Here is an 18678-nt window from a genome sequence, read left to right as displayed (position 1 = left end):
AAAATGTACATTTAAACTATCGAAAATGGCGTCAATAATAATGCAATGGAAAGATTTTAATATTATTCCGACGCAGTAACTTTATTTTATTTCCAAAAGAAACAAGTAATAATATGGAAGTTGTTTAACAATCAATCAGTATATATATATATATATATATATATATATATATATATATATATATATATATATATACAAATATGTCAAATTTTTGTCAATATTTATTGTCAATTTCAATAAAATGAACATTGTTTCCGAAATTATCGATCAATCGAGTTGATTTTGTTTGTTTTTCCTTTTGAAACTGATTTTTTAATTCACAATTATGAATCGTTTTAATCAATATATATATATATATATATATATATATATATATATGTATATACATATATATATATATATATATATATATAGTAATTTATAAAATATATATGGCGATAAAGCTACACTGATTATTCCGCGTTTCGTCCAATCTAGGACTCTAGAGTGGATGAAACGCGGAATATTCAGTGTAGCATAATCGCCATATATATTTTATAAATTACTAACTAGCCTTACATACGTATTGAGCACTTTTGAAGTAAATACTTAAAGTTTACGCATAAATCTATACTTTCGTATATTAATTTTATATGAGTAAATTAAGTAGTTATATGTGTATATATATACATATATATATATATATGTCTGTGTCTGTGTCTGTGTGTTTATTTGTATATATATTTATGTATATATATGCATATATATATGTATATATGTATATATATATGTATAAATATGTATAGATGCATATATATATATATATATATATATATATATATATATATATATATATATATATATATATACTCGATAAGATCAGGGAAATATTCATCAATAATGGTTATCCTGTTGACCTTATTGATGACTGTATTTTCAAAAAGGTTTCGGATTTAAAAAAGTTTGGACCTTTGAAATGGCCAGTTTATTTAAAATTACCGTGGATTGGGGAAAAGAGTATTAGATTTTCCAAACAGATTCGCAGAAGTAATTACGAATGATTTAATTCTGTGTCCTTGCGTTTGGTATATACTACGAAACCTGCTTTTCCGTCTTTTCGCAAGAATAGGTAGCTTACATCCAAAATAGCCCCATTGTATATCAATTTAAATGTCAGTGCGATGCTGGTTATGTTGGGCGAACATCCTTGCATCTTTTGACTCGTATAAACCAGCATGTTCCATCGAAGATCAGACAAGGCAGGATGGGATCTGGTGGTCTCCCTCCTTCTGCAGCCTTGGACTCTGCTATTGGCCAGCATTTGGTTGACAACCCATGCTGTGCCGATAGATATAAAATAGATTGGTTCGAGGTGCTACATAGAGCGGCCTCAAAACCCATTTAAACATTTTCGAGTCCGTCTCTATTGCGGTGCGTCAACCGTCCTTTTTGCCGGCAAAAAGAAACATCCAACGCACTGTTTCTCTTTGGGGAACTTTGTATCTTTTCTCACGCTTTTTTTTTCTTCCCCCTCCTTGTGTCAATATTTTAATCGTTTTTAAACGTTAATAAATTTATTTTAGTGTCCCCGTATTTTAGCACATTGTATAAGTTCCCCATTAAAACTCTTTATTTTTCGACAAAATATTATTTTGTACGCTATCGATTTTCTCCTGGTGAGATGATAGCCGAAAGAGCTCTCGAGAATATATATATATATATATATATATATATATATATATATATATATATATATATATTTGACGTCCAGTTATCCACAAATGTTATTTCCTGCAAATATAGCATTAATTGGACAAGAATAGCACACCCATAATTTACAAGGTTTTATATTTTTTGAAATGTTTTATAAAAATTTGCCTCATTATTTATTTTATATTAGATTTTGGAAAATATATAAGTGTGTACATTATAGTTGTTCTTATATTTTTTTATGCCTCGGAATGTTTTCTTTTCTTTTTGAACTAATCGCTTTTTTTCAAGAAAATATTTTGCCATTTGCCAATTTCTCGTACAACGGACACCTGTTGTTTGCGAAATGATGTCTACTTTGTCAGAATCAATTATCGATTTGTTTCGTGTGGCAGCTTCTATTTATTGCTCACTTATGTTCACATTGCACAATAAGCAAATGACAGTTTCAGGTTCAATAGTTATTATGTTACTTGCTACGCTGACTCAACACATGTCTATCATAGCATTTTAATATAGGACATTTATTGAAGAACGGCATCTGTTTTTCCACGATCCATAAATTGTAGATTCTTCTACCAATAAACCGCGTCTTTCTGAGACAGTCATCCAGTTTAGGAAGTAATTCTTTTCAACATTTTTTTTCAAAGAATGAAGTGATACCGCATAATGTTTGTACACATTACGGTAAAATTATTACCTGTTAATACTATAAAAAAATGCCTTCGCCTATCGCTTCGTCGCTTGCCCAATGCTACCGAACTAGAAGGGGGTGAGGCTTGAAGGGCGAAATATGATAGATAAAGCCCCAGACGTTTTTTTAAACTGAGCCCGGTTTACGCAAACCCATTCTCGCCTTCTTGTCCCAACCAGCTAAATTCAACAGCAAGACAGCGTCGAGAGAACCGGAAGTAAGGTACGATGTTAGAACTGTCGTTTAACCTATTTATATTTGTATTTGACTCGGACTTTCTCTTTGATTCAATGAATATTTTTCAAAGCACTTCTCTAGATATAATCACGGTTTTCTATTCCGTGTCCGGACTGGTTACTTACAAAGATTACTGTGTTTTCTTTTATTCTAAGCCATATCTGTTCTTACTGCTAAAATATCAATTTCATATTATTTTTGTGCCAGTGATCTTATCGGTTGTATAACGCTTCCACATTCTTGGCCATTCTGTTTCGTATTGATTTACGTTTTTTTTTTTTTTGTTAAATGGAGTAATATCCGCTTCTAACCATGAGTAAAATCAAATAACATATATTTTTGTACGAAGATCATTTCCCATATGCAATTCGTTTTGACATTTTATAAAATCAACTAAATTTACCTGCAATATATAAGGAGATAAGTTAACCAATAAATAATGCATGGCGGAAATTGTGTTTCAACATACACCTACGCAAGAAAAGGTGATTGGTTATAAAACAATACCGCACCGTTTTAAACATTTATTTAATTCTATTTGTTCAAGTATATAGAGATTGAATTGCACTGTTCAAACTCATTTTCATTTGACTCATTAACAGGTCAACGTTGCGAACATAACATCAACGACTGCGCCTCAAATCCATGCCTAAACGGTGCAAAGTGCCACGATCAAATCAACGGTTACCATTGCAACTGCGGGGAACTTTTCGTTGGGACGAGATGTCAATTTGCAGGTACGTCATACACAAATAATATACCAACTTTCCTTCCACAACCTCATTGAAAATTTCGTATTTTTGACATTCTAATATTCCTGAATTTGATCATAATCCTACTGTTGAGAATGAAAATTATCTTAATAATTTCCCTAGCACGGATATGCAACATAGATTCGCAACTTTCCATAACGTATTCATCCAACGTCATTCTTGTAAACTTTTTTTATATTAAATGCTATTATATTTGTATCATGCGTGTAGATCGGACATCATACGTTTGCATAAACGCGTGATCGTACATTTTACTTTTTAGCTCCTCAGCGATTAAGAATCCAGATCAAATAATGTCGCTTCATAGATACGTGTAGGGACGTTTATCCTTGATCTTTTCGTGTGCCTGTGATCTCCCCACAGTTCGACCGTTTTACTGGGGCAAATAAAATCCTCATGCATCAAAATACAAGAAAACTTTAAAGATAAAATTTGCTTAGAAAGAAATAGGCTTCTCAACTCTAATACAACCCTCACTTATCCTAGTATATCTCAATTTATGAATTAAGATATGCAAACGGAGAGATATGAAAACCCTCTAATGTATACATAATTCGAAGCCTTCCGAACTATTCTCAGCAATCTTTTATTCTTATTTTACATTGCGAAAAATAGATACTGACGTGGTACAGCTTAGTATGACGTAGACAATGAAATTTGGCATTTATTACGATGCTGGTTTTAAAACTAATTCTACCAGGAACAAAATTATGAAAATGATCATTAATAAATGTCGATATATAGATATAAAGCGAATGATATGAAAATTTGAACTGACTAGTAGACATATGTACTAATGTAATATTTACTGAGTAGAATCAATATGTATTCCATTATATACTCTAACCAAATTGATAATATTGCAATCGAGGTGTAAATTAGCTAGGACGTTCCTATGATAAAACACATGCATGTAATGAACTATAAACGTATTCCATTTATTCTATGTTTTAATTGTTTTCAAAAAGTTTCTTTGTAATGTTTCTCTTACAGTTGACCTATTCGCCCCTCAGCCTATCGAGGATCATCCATTCCCATTCCGAGACACAACCCACGTGCATCACATCCATAGCATTTATATCCTAGGAGGAACGCTGGCCGGTGCCTTGGTAATTGTCCTCATAGTTCTCGGCATATGTTACTGCCGTTTACACAGATCATATTCCAAGATTTGGCACCGAAGACCGCGTTATAGACGACACAGAGAGTAAGTATGAGAACATAGCATGGACAAAACTCTATGATTATTTGACCGTTTATATTTGTGTAAAATATGTATTCGTTTTCGCCATCTCATAATATCTTTTAACACATTGCAATGTTTAATTTCGTTTGTAGTTGGTGTTCTTTTTGTTATATTAATTTCTCCGGTCAGTTTTGTGTGTTTAACATAGGAGAAACACGCAACAAGACGGTATTAAATATGATATTCCACTGCGATTTGTAAATCTTTGTAGTTAAACTATCTGAGCACAATTTATATTTATTCCTATATTTTGTGATACACCTTTATCACTGTTGAACACAGCCTAGTAGTGTGTCTATCATGTTATTTCTAGTTCCTTTTCTGTTTTGTTATGGCATATCCAATCAATTAGTTGCTTTTAAGCTGTGAACAAAATGAAGAGTACGTATATATAATCAGATGTGTATAAATCAGAACTACAATGTAGGTTTCTAGGGCAGTATTGTTATTGTTAATATTTATATAGTATTACTATTGACTCATAAGGAGCGTTCACACAGGTCATAAAATACCTCTCCTTGAAAACACTCTGCAGTGTTTCCTTGAAGTTAAGTGACAACAAGTCTCTCCTATATTCAAGTACTTTCCACCTCTTATGATAACATTTTCAAATGAAGATGCCTTATCGCAACAGTCGCTTACCACCGATTTCTCGCTGGCAGCGGCCATTGGTCTCCAGTGGAATTTGAGAGGCAATAAGCCTCCCCAAGGTCCAAGTTCTCTTTGCACATGTCCGGAGGATGGTTGGTCAGTAATCTCTCCTTGGTCTTTTAATCCTCCTTGACCCTATAGCGCTATTCAGTATCACCGTTTTTTGTGAGGGGTAGTAATAGGGCAATTGGGATTATGGGAAAAAGGATAGAGAACTTCTAGATATGCAGCTTTAATGTTCTTGGTTTTATGTAACGCTTCCTTATATTTTGCCTCTGAAGCAGATTTTCTGGCCCGCTCATGCGGCTAATGTGTATTAGTCTCCGCATTCAAGGGGTTTCCTTAATATTTCAATTGTTTTCATTATTGTTAGTCGTTGTATCTTCCCAGCCATTTCTCTGATTCCAATTTCTTTCATTTTTCTGTGCTTTTCTTGGAATCGTTCTTAGTGATCCTACTATTATAGTTATTATTCTGATTTCCTTCAACATACATCTTTATTTCAGCTCTCTGGCTAACTCTGTGTATTTTCTCCGTTTTTCCTTTTCTTTTATATTTACACTCTCGTCAGCTGGGGCAACAAAGTTTACGATTTGACAGCGCTTTTATTTGTTGCTAATTATAACGATATCCGATATTCTTACTTAGACGGGTTTATCTGTTTGTAAGTTCATATCCCATAGGAGTTTGTGCTTCCCGTTTTCAAGTACTGTTGCCGATTCATTCTTGTACCATTTGTCCGTGCCTTCGAGATGGAGTCGTGTTGCCCTCCCCTATTTGGTGCTATCTGTTCTTGTATTCCTTACGGGTGAGTTTGCTGCATTTGCTTACTATATGGTTTATCGTTTCGTCTCTTTTTGTCATAGGCTGCGTTTGCTGCTTTCTTGTGTTTCTCGATGTTAGCTTAAATATAGTTGGTTCTTATCGAGTAATCGCGTGATGCAGTTATTAGGAATTTAGTTTCTCGATTTACGTGTTTTTTTTTCTCGCATCCACGGCCAGATTTTTTTCCGTTGTTCTTATCTTTTGCCATTCTTATGAATATTCCGTGTAGTTGTTTCTTTTCCCATTTTTCTTTTCTCGTATCATCCCTTGTTTCTGTTGTGTTGACCTTTTCCGTGCCACACTCTGCTATAATTATATTCCAAGAGTTCTGCATTATGTATTTGTCTATTTTTTGTGTCATTCACACAATCTTCTATACAAGCCAGTTCTCTCCCGCCGTATTTTCTTTTTCTATGTAGATAATGAGGTCAACATCGTCTTTTGGGTGTAGGGCATTGTGCACGGTCATGAGTTTTCTGTTCTTCTGAACTTTACGCCACCCTATGGAGGGTCCAGAGTATCTTACTAGTAATATAACTCATGCATTTATACGTTTCTTTAGATTCTTGCTATATATGATAGTTCCCGGGAGTTTTCTGGTTATCAATGAGTATTCCTGTCTAATTCTTTCTTTCATTCTTCTTGCTTTGATGACGTCTGCTTCCAGAACTCCACTGTATTTATAGGCGTCTTGTTCCCCTAGTGCTCTCATCTCCGTTTGGTTAGGTAGTTCCATGACTTCTGCCGTCTCCAGTTTTCTATTGCTTATAACTAGTACTGCACACTTTTCTATTGGGACATCCTGGCTACAGACCCTATTAGTGAGTATTAGTGACTCTAGTTACTTTTCGCTCCTTGCAAAAAGTTTCAGGTCTTCCACGTACATGAAGTGGTTCAATTGGACAACTTGTGTCTGGCTTGGCACTTTCTCAGTATGATCTTCAACTTTTTATTACAATTATGTTTATTATTTTTATTAGTAGTAGTAGTAGTAGGAGGAGGAGGAGGAAGAGGAGGAAGAGTAGCAGTTATAGTAATATTGTATAATACTCCTTATAAAATTCATGTATCAAACTTATTTTTCATAATATTTTGGATTGCTTGGAATAGCGATAAAGCATACTATATAATATCTTTCCTGATAAGGGATAGCATATAAAATTTACCTTAATATCTTTAATAGATCTCGATTATAGTTTCGAGACGATTCTTGCAAGTAATCACATCTTACGCTTAACATATTCAAAATAAAAATAATGGAATAATGGAATAAACAACAAGTCGTGGGTGTCTGTTTGCTTAAAAATGTTTTGCTAATACTGGACTACAAATATATCATCAGAAATCAATCTAAGACAATAGCAGAATTCTTTGAATTTTTCATCTAGACTGTTGTTTTATGGGGACGTAAAAGGATGGTAACATTTAATGCTAATAAAACTTAGCTGCTCTATTTTAACAGGTTCAAGAAGCCTCTTTCACTACAGATATCCAGGACAAATTACACCTCACCTGATACTGCTTCCTTCAAACTCATCGGCTTAACATTCACACAAAATATGAACTTGAACAAATACATTGAGGAAATTGCGGAGATTGCTGCAAACAATGTGGATCCTCTCTATCGTGCTAGAAGACTACCCACACATGAGAGTATCCTGTACTTCTTCAAAATCACCATTCACCCATGCATTGAGTATGGTTGCCCCATATAGGCTGTGCATCTACCAATATCCTCTCAACCTTGGATAGAATCAGAGATAGTGTCTCCAATTTAATAGGTCCTGCCAGAAAGGTTTCTACTCGAATATCTTTATTTTTCAAACAGCTTGACTGTGTAATTTCGTTCTTGCTACCTGCTTTCCTGTGTGTACTGATATGCAGAATTTTTTAAATAACGTACACCAACGCATTGACAGCTTAACTTGATATGGTCTTTTTTAACCAAGTGTAACAAGGCTGCCAAGTGTCGATTGTTTGGAGTAAAACTGAATGAAAAATAAAAAAAACCAAAGTAACTGAATGTAAATTATGTTCAATTCGACTCCACATTTCTCGGCAATTTTTTATCAAGACGTGAGTAAACTTCTCAAATCTAGTTATAGAAATCTTGTTTACTTTTGTGGGGATATACACACCCTTATAATCACTAAAATGGACTTATCCATTAGCCATATAAGCAGCAAGTATAGACTGCTCAATGGGAGGTATCCGGATGTAGTACAGAGACGACTCCCCACTAGATTTACAAAATGTATCCTTGACAAAAAGACGGGCAAACAGGCGTAGTGATAATCGGCTAGCAATCTATCTGATAGACCCCCCATATAAAAGCGCGTGATACAGCCATCTAGATCTTCTCATAGAGATACGTGAACGAATTAAATTATATGCATGCACTTCTATTGTTTGACCTACAATATTGCGTTTTCAATCGGCGAGTAGATCGCCTTTCATTAGATCACTGACAAGATTCAAAGAGAAAAATATATTAAAGAGTCATGTATTCAATTAAAATGGGGAAAAGGAAATAGAATTTTCTAGATAAGCGTATTTCATAAAAAAATCACTCAAATCAAGGCATAAATAAACTTGATTTACGGATATGAAAAGTACAACTTCAAGTTGAAGAATTAGCCAATGGCCAACACAGAATAAGTCAGCAATTCTTTCCGATTTGTCTGATCAATCCCTTATGGGATATGAAAACTAAAGGACAAAATAAAGGAAACAAGTGTTACACGACTGCCAAAAGTAAATCCGAACGATACTTTCTACTTTTCAATACCGCATATTGTTACTAAGCACAGAAGATATAGACAAAACAACATAATCGACTGACCAAAATAGTTGCAAGTGTAAAATACAGTAATGATGAAAAATGCTTACTAATAAGATCAAACTAGGACAAAGTGGAGCAATCCAGACGTTCTTAATTCAGAGAAAAACATTCTTTATAAGAGACCACTCAAAAGTTAAGCATTATTAGATTTTATATTATAAAATTCATTGGAGCTTTTCTATATTGAATGTAGCTAATACATATATATACATACATATATATATATATATATATATATATATATATATATATATATATATATATATATATATGGGGGGTGTATGTGCGTGTGTGTGATGAAACGAAGACTTTTCTAAGTTATGAGTAAAAACGCTTTAAAATAAAGTAAACGGGGTAAAGAGAAGAGAAAAAGCGGGGAAGTAAGATGACCGGTTTCGCCCTCGCTTCCTCCAAACCGTATCGAGGTTGTTTTCTTGTTTTGTTTTTGTAAATGAAGGAATCGAAATATGTACAATTTAAAATAAAATTATGTCGCGTTACGTCATGTGAAGGAAAAAAATGAGAGAAAGCGATGAAATTAAAAAAAATAAGAACGTTATATTCCTCGAAGATCTTAAAGATCACGCTGAAACCCAAGATGCATTCGCTATGTTAGGTGTGACTAATGTTCGTCTATAGGATCTTGCAGTAATATAATGTTGCTTTATTTTAATCGCTTTTCCCTATATTTTTACTTTTTTCCGCAACACACAACGTAACTCATCCTAATTTTACTTTTAATTGTAACTATTTTCGATTCATCCCCCACACTTTATGTATATATATATATATATATATATATATATATATATATATATATATATATATATATATATATACATATATATATGTATATATATATGTATAATAAATGTTTAATTTCAACTTGCATCCCTCGCGTTTTGTGGTTGCCTAGTTGTTGAAGTCCCTGCTAATAAAGCGCGACATTACTTTTGTTGCCGGGGTTCGAGTCTCTCGTCTGGCGTTAATTGTAACACCTTGCACTGATGATTCCAGAAAGAATGAAACACTAATGTCTGTAGGTATTTAATAAGTATGATAGTAAATACTAATCTCAGCCCCTTTAAGAAACTTGTTTCTTATGGTTGAGCACTTTCAGTTGTAATAAAATCGGTCAACTTAGCTAATACGCGCAGAACGTCATATAATGATAAGATCACTCTGACTTATGTTAAAAGCATTTAATAAGAATAAATGTTTTATTTCAACTGTATCTCTCGCGATTTATGGTAGCCTAGTTGTCCGGTTTCTTTCTAATGGAGGCAGACATAGCTTTTGTTGGCGGGGTTCGAGTCTCTCAACTGGTGTTCATCGTGACAACCCCCACTGATTATTCCCGAAACGATAAAACACTAGTGTTAGTAGGTATTTGATCATTATTATAGAATCTTATATATATATATATATATATATATATATATATATATATATATATATATATATATATATATATATATAATAGGACAAGAGAGTGTGAAATGAAGACACACAAAAAGATATATTGGTCGATATAGAATGGATCATGTATTGAATAATGGAATACACGCAAAATTTGGGGGATAGAAGGGACTCTTTATGCCAGGGCATTTCGAAGCCTAATGTTTCTCATAAGAAGAGTATAGAATGTACTAGGTAGCATGGAAAGATGCGGCGTCTTGCGTAATGTTCATTTGGGATGAAAAAGATTAAGAGAAATTATAGAATGTTGGAGGGAAGCTTTATTGAATTCTAAATTAATAAGGAGAAGCTTGTTATATATAGTATGATATATAAGATTATATATGGTCTTTAACATAGTGTTGAGATTAAGGGTTATATGTATTAGGGTTTAATTTGAGGTGTATTGTTGCAGCGTGGACATTTATCTTAACGGTTTGTGGGGTGTCTATTTTCTATGGAGTGGTAATTTTGGTTTGTGCCACCTAAACGGCAAATGTCGGCGATAAAATCGCTTATTATTGGGGGGGAGTATGCAAGGTTGTAAAACTGAAAGGTAATATGCGGCATTATATTTATAAGTTTCTTCTGTTATGATATAGGGAGTATGATTATAAGGGGGCGGTCGGAGATTAGGATGGGCATGACAATGAGTGCGTTTAACTTGATGCAAGTTTAAGGGTACATATAGATTGCAAAGTGGAGGAGTAAGGAAACCATCACTACTTATGAGAGTGGTAAAAATATTCAAACTAATAGTAGGGTAATTATAATAGTACGAAAGATAATAATAATAATAAAAAATATAATAATAGTAGTAATAATAAAGATGAAAGTAAAATTGAAGATAAAAATAAAGATAAAGGTGAAGAAAAAAATCAAGATAAACATTAAAAATAAATATTAAAGATAATATTACCCATAGTTGTGATAAAATAAATTTAAAGTTAATGTTAATAACAGTGAAAATGAAGATTATGGTAGCGGTTATGGTAGAAATGACGGCGATAATGACGGGAATAATAATAATAATAATAATAATAATAATAATAATAATAATAATAATAATAATAATAATAGTAATAGCTGTAAAAACAAGACAGTAATAATAATGATAATAGTAAAGATAGTAGTAACAATATTACGACCACTACCTTCACCATCACCACCACTCCTACTACTACTAATAATGAAAATACTGTTAATAATAATTATTAGGGGTGCGTAAAAGAAAGGGATACAGACAAGTGGGGGGTCGAGTAGCAGGAAATGGGGTTGAGAAGTGAGGGGTAATTGGCTCCGTAAAAAATAAAGTAAAATAAAAGAATATATATATATATATATATATATATATATATATATATATATACGCATATGCATACATATATCCATATATGCCAACACAGATCAAAAAATACAAATAATAATAGATGTAGAATAAGCCGGGAAAGCGTAAGAGTTCGGTGTACAAAAATTCTCTTGGGTTTAAATTAAATTAAAGGATTGCTTCACTGGGAACGATAGTTTTAAGAGCCCACCTTAATACTTAAAATTTCTTGAAGTTCCATTATAAAGGCCATCAAATATATGTTTTTTATGATTTTATGACAAGCAAATGCCTAGAAAGTTGAATACATACTTTCTCGTTTATGAAGTCGAGGGACAGGTCCATCCAATCGGCGTAACTACTTATTGTAGTAGTTCTAATCTCCAAGAGATAGAAGAAGCATAGTTTATAGCTGTCCGTTAGAGTTCCATATTTCTCCGAATATTTTGTTAGGGTGGTCTTGCGAAGATGCTATGGTCTTGTGAATTCTTTATTCCTCCTAATTTGGATGGCAAAAAACTGTATTTTTTTTAACGGAGACTCTTGTGGTGGAAATTGCCCGAAACTGGACTGGTTCAACTGTGTTCAAATCTAAGTTATATTATCAGTAGGAAGTGGCAGCTAGAAGACAATTGAAAAATACACGTTTTTGCTTGTGAAGGGTTGGGAACGCGCTTGACTGGTAGTCGGAGGGGCTAGAAGAGGGATGGGGGTATGTATGTATGGGTGACGGGGGGTTGAATCGAGGGAGCTTTTCTTATGTTATATTTTCGGTACATTTAAAAGTTTTAATGTAAATGCTATTGGGTTGGAGGGCTTTGTGTAAATCTAATAGTGGAGACCAAATGCGCTGCTTTTTAAATAATTTCTTATTTGAGGGGCGAGCTTGGCGGTAGAGTTTAGGGGTGCTGGTTAGGTTTTAAGTCTTTAGCCCTTGGAAGGGGATTCTAAGCTATATTTTTCATTGGGCCTAGGTTTTATATTGTGTAGGTTATATTCTCGTTCCATCGTGTGCTAATTGGTGGTTTGGTCGCAATTTAGCAGGTGGTATTAAGTGTGCATATTTACGGGGATAGGGTTTGTAAGGCAAACTTGTCTGTGGGCTTATGAGTAGATATAATGTTAATTAGGCCTTGCCAAGATTTGGACGATTCTAGGTCGGCAGTTTATTTAAAGTTATGCAATGGTTATGTGTTCAGAGGGTGTGCTAATATTTTATAATAAAAAGTTGAGGTTTTTTTATGGCGATTTGTTCAGATCGCGTGTGCTTATGGGTGGTTTAAATACAAAAATAGATAACAAAATAAAAATTTGGTTGGGGGCTTGTCCAATAGCCCTATACCAGGGGAAAGGGTTAGTAATGGATATTGTTGCATTTTATGGATGCCGAGGAAGCGCAATAAACTAGTTTCCTGTCCGGTGCTGCATTTTCAGTGGAGTTAATTGCATTTACGTACCTGGAATTTCTCTTGTGCCTATAACTGCAAATTATCTCTTGTTTTGAATTGAGGATCTTTAATTTTTTAGGTGCCGTTATAATCTCGGTCGCCTCTGCGTTATATAGGAGGCAGTATTTAGAGCCTGGGCTGTATGACTTGGAGGTTCTATAATATAACAATAATAAGTGTTGAGCTTGGCATTATGCGGATAAGTCTCCTTTTGTGGAATTGAACTTCCTATTTTCCTCTTACACATTAATATATATATATATATATATATATATATATATATATATATATATAAATAAATATATATATATATATATAATAAACAACGGTTCAAAGCTTACTCATATATCGATGAAAAAATCACAAGAAATCATATATTTAATGCGATAAAAATTCATGCAGATTTTCTAACAAGACATCATAGTTCATTGGGAAAATATTAGCATCTGTTGTTGTGAGTTCGTTCATAGTTAGTGGTGTATCAATGCCGATGACGGATTACACCCAGAAACATGGAAAGTATTTTTAAAATATATTTTAGAAATATATTTAATAACATATTTTAATATTCAATAAAAAATATTAAAATAATTAAAAGTACGTCGCATCCAAAAAAGGGAGCGAAGCCAAACAAAAATAAATAATAATAAAAAGAAATCGAGATAAGTTCTCACTTTACTGTTTATGAATCGAAATTTACAATTAAAAAATAAGCGACGGTTCAAAAATAGATATACGTCGCGAAAATTAACGGCTATAGATCTTACGTTTAAAGCGATAAAAATCGTGCAAAAAATTTTGAAAAGCCTACATAGCTTATCGGAAATAACATTAGACTTATGATAGTGCTGTTGTAAATTAGATGCTTGTTGACTCGGGGATGTTTGCTGATGACTAGTTTAACCCAGAAACGAGGTCATCAATTACATTTTAGAATTATGTAGAGATAGATTTTTTTGTATAAAAATATTTTCTATGAAGAAAATGTAGAAATAGTTTTTTTTTAAATATAAAAACAATATATATATATATATATATATATATACGTGAAAGTTTCTCTTTGTCTGTGTAGCTGGCTGTGTACATTTCCCCTACACAATAATTCTGTCAATTTTCAGTCTACAGGCTCGAAATTTGATATAAAGAGTATGAAGGTTTGGGAAAATATTTGTCATTCGTTTTGGCCAGGAATTTGGCTATTAAAGTGTAAAAGTTCAACGATTTGACCTAGGAGAACTCTACCAAACCACTGCGATAAATTTGGGTATAAACACTTGAAATGTTAGATATAGGTTCCTTGGACATGTATCTAACTTAATATGTGGACTTGAGCACAAAACAATAAAGGTTAAGAGGGCATAATAGGGATCAATTAAAAAAAAAGTGACCGCTTCGATATCTACCAAATTATTCAGACAATTTCTGGTCTAAATATTTGAAATTTTACATAAAGGATATTCCGATATAGGGCAAGCTTTTTAATCGGTGTGGGTCAAACAGTTGAGTTACCAATATATACATGTACGTATGTATGTATGTATGTTTGCATGTCTGCCTAATACTTTCCACAGAGGCGACGAATTTTCACAAGATTAGTATTGTTTTGAAGTTCCACCTTTCAGACGACAAATATCGAAAAATTAGCTAAACAGATTATTAACTTCACCTTCAACTGGGCAATTTTCTACGGGGAGGGTCGTTTTTTCGCCGATTGCGAAAGTCATCCTCTTATTTCGATTGTCTAGCTTTAATTAAACCGGTTTGACGGCGGTTGTAACAGCAAAGACGTCATTTTTCCCCGTTCGTTTCCTCCTGTACGATACGGGTTCTGTCTTTCTACTACCACTTTTTGTTTTTTCGCTAAACACACATCTCCAAACACGCCAAGTACCCACGCTAGTATTTAATATTTTAATAAATAAATAAATAAATACATTAAGATATTTTAGCAGGTTCCTTTTTTAACCAGCCAATATATGTGTTTCTATAATTTTTTTGTGTGTGTAGTCATTCTCATATTGCAAACATTTTTTTTCTATTTATTTCTAAAAAAATCCAACTTTGTTATAAATGGGTCGTGGAATTGCATTCACAAGCAAAAGATATAGAAAATTGGCATATTTTTTTACACATTCATTTTAATTTTTTTCTATTAGGCTTTTCGATTTTCTCATGAGGTAATCATCTTTAGTAGATTAGTACGTGTAATTATATTAATGCAAATATCTACATGAGTTTTACTTGCGCAATATTTGCGAACAATTGTTCTAGTAAACACAAATCTCTTTATATATATATATATATATTCGTGTATATATATATATATATATATATATATATATATATATATATATATATATGTCAAACAAAAGTTGCCTGTCAGTTTTTAGTTTACAGACATGAAACTTAATAGGTAGAGTACTCGAACCCACGTGAAAATTTATATTTGGGTTTTAGCCAGCAAAACCTCAGCAAAATGTATAAATAACAAAAAAAATAATGTAATTTGCCAGGTATTGATCGAAGGACGGCAAAGCGTTTATGCATGCGTCATTTAATAGCTATTATTTAATGCTTTATGTTTTAGCCTTGCAGCAAACACGTCTTCAATGGTGAGTCATTAACCCCGAATGGTTAAAGTAAATCGTTAGATAAACGTTTTAATTGCGATCTTTGTTGATGGTGGACGCCCTTTTTTTTTACTTTTAAACCGTTAATATATATTGGGTCTAATAAAAGATAATAAAAAATACGAAATCTTAATCAAAATATCATATTTCAGCGTATTTACCGACCGGGCACTGTCAGGCAATTTTCTAGTCATTCATGAATTAAAATATATACTGTGAATAATAGTCATATAAAAGTAGGTCAGTTTCTGGTTAGAAACATGTAATATAAGTTTTTGCCTCTTTAGTAAATATCGATGTTTTTACAATTTTTGTTGTCAAATGACGAGAGTAATATATCTGTCAGTATATCCAAAATAATTACAGCATGTAGTTAGTTTTGGAACTTTATTCATGTATACCATTTTTACTATTTACGAGTTTATTATTATTATTATTATTATTATTTATTTTATTTTTTTTGCATTTTCAGTGAATGTACGAAGCTTACATTAGATATCAGCAGCATGAACAATTCGCGACCGTCGATTGATGCCGTGTGGGAAGCAACCCTTTCAAGTTACCATGAAAGTGACCCGTGGCCTTCGTCTAATGGAAACTCCCTACCGGCTTCGACCAACGTGCCGAACGGATGCCTAAATGATAGTGATGGTCCAAACAGAACAAATAACAACGCATCAGCAATAATGTCCACACCTACGACAAACACTTTGCATCTAAATATGTAAAAATAAAAACTCATAGACAAATACAATGTGCATCTCAGATTGAACGGAAGTTGTTTAAATAATTACAGAGTTTTATTCACACTGACTATTAAAGAGAAACATGTATCGATTAAGAAACGCATTCCCAAAATACATACATTTCGAAACATCACACCATCTGCACAGATATATATATATATATATATATATATATATATATATATATATATATATATATATATATATATATATATATATATATATAGTGTTTGATCCAGTGTTATAGAAGAAACAAAACAATAGGGATGTGTTAGTATTACTGTTATTTTATATAATTATAGTTATTAATGAAAATTTTCGACGTGGGAGAAACATTGGAAACTAAACATGCAAGATGAAAAATAACAATGTTAATGCTTCATCAATAAATGTACTACAGAGTTACTCACACTAGTAATCTCACGAGGAAAAATCGGACGGATAATGACGTCTCTGTGCCATTCATTTTTTTCATGTTTTTACTGTTAGTCCAAAATCTGTAGAGATGAAAAACCATAAATATGCTATAGTGCTCATATATATATATATATATATATATATATATATATATATATATATATATATATATATATATATATATATATATATATATATATATATACAGGGTGACCTTTTTCCGCCGTTCTACAGCATATGTTGTAGATGGCGTCAATTTAGATTTTGGTTTTATTTTAGGTCACCCTTTATATATATATATATATATATATATATATATATATATATATATAAATATATATATATATATATATATATATATATATATATATATATATATATATATATATATATATATATACAGGGTGACCCCACAATACGGCCCCACCTCTTATTAGGCCCCGTTTCTTACTGTTTTATACGAATGAAATGAAACTTTGGTCATAACTAATTTATTATATTAAAAAACATCAGACCAAAACACTAGGGTATTTGGCCTTTTTTTATCCGTTGACTGTGAACTTCCCAGAAAAACAATTGAATGCGTTTTTTGGGGTCACACTGTATATATATATATATATATATATATATATATATATATATATATATATATATATATATATATATATATACTATAACACGTCCAGAGAAAGACGTTTTTAATTGTTCAAATATATATATATATATATATATATATATATATACATGTATATTACACACGCCCACACACGCGCATACAACATACACACGCACATCCGCACACATACACGCGCGCTCTCACACACACACACACACATATATATATATGTATATATATATGTATATATATATACATATATATATATATGAAATATAACACGCCTATAGAAATACGTTTTTAATATTCCACATGCCAAACATAAACAATTTAAATTTATTTTTATTCCATATATTCCACATTCTAAAGAATTATTTTCTTCTTACCTCTTATGATTGTAATTTTAGGCGAGACACGTCCGTTTAGTTGTTATTCTAGTATTACTAAAATTATGACTGTGAGGCGTAAGAAGAATTCTTGACAAGGGCGCGTCTCTTCACCGAAATACATGGAGTAAAATAATTTTGAATTGTTTGCTGTGGTTTTTTTCACGTGGGGCGGATCCAAATTGTATTCTAATGTACCTGTTATATTTGAGTGTATTTTGTGTACGTTTTCAAACAGGAACAAACTAATTATGTACATATTATACATATTTATATATATTTATATAAATTCATATATATATATGTGTATACATATATGTATATATTTATATATTTGTGTTTATATATATATATTTATATATATATTTATAAATATAAATATATATATTTATATATATATATTTATATATATTGATATATATATACTTATGCATATATGTTTATATATCTCTCTATATATAAGTGAATATATGTGTGTGTGTGTGTGTGGGTGTGTATGTGGGTGTGTATGTGCGTGTGTATGTGTGTATAAGCATGTGTGCATACATATAAATAAATCGACAATTGATGCAGTTCTAAAATAAGGAAGCACAATAAAAACTGATTCTGAAACAGTTGGTCCCGTTTAAGTATTCCTCACGATATATTAAAAAAAGGAATTATATAAGTATACTCCCCAACGACGATGTGTAT

At 32.1% G+C, this 18678-nt stretch overlaps 1 protein-coding gene across 1 annotated transcript in view; it reads left to right on the top strand.

Moving 5' to 3' along the window:
* LOC145287952 (uncharacterized) overlaps positions 1-16587 on the top strand; it is an 881042-nt gene extending 864455 nt beyond the window's left edge. Inside the window, exons 9-11 of the mRNA XM_080135905.1 lie at positions 3223-3357; positions 4387-4600; positions 16293-16587. Coding sequence (XP_079992031.1) covers positions 3223-3357; positions 4387-4600; positions 16293-16548 — 605 coding nt within the window. The 3' untranslated portion in view covers positions 16549-16587. The remainder of the gene's footprint in view (positions 1-3222; positions 3358-4386; positions 4601-16292) is intronic.
* The last annotated feature ends 2091 nt before the right edge of the window (positions 16588-18678 follow it).

The sequence above is a fragment of the Euprymna scolopes genome, chromosome 11 (assembly GCF_053919585.1).
Source record: "Euprymna scolopes isolate OS-2025 chromosome 11, ASM5391958v1, whole genome shotgun sequence".
In the NCBI taxonomy this organism is placed as follows: Eukaryota; Metazoa; Mollusca; class Cephalopoda; order Sepiida; family Sepiolidae; genus Euprymna; species Euprymna scolopes.
Note: the sequence above shows the minus strand (reverse complement) of the source record. Positions and strands in the feature narration are given on the sequence as shown.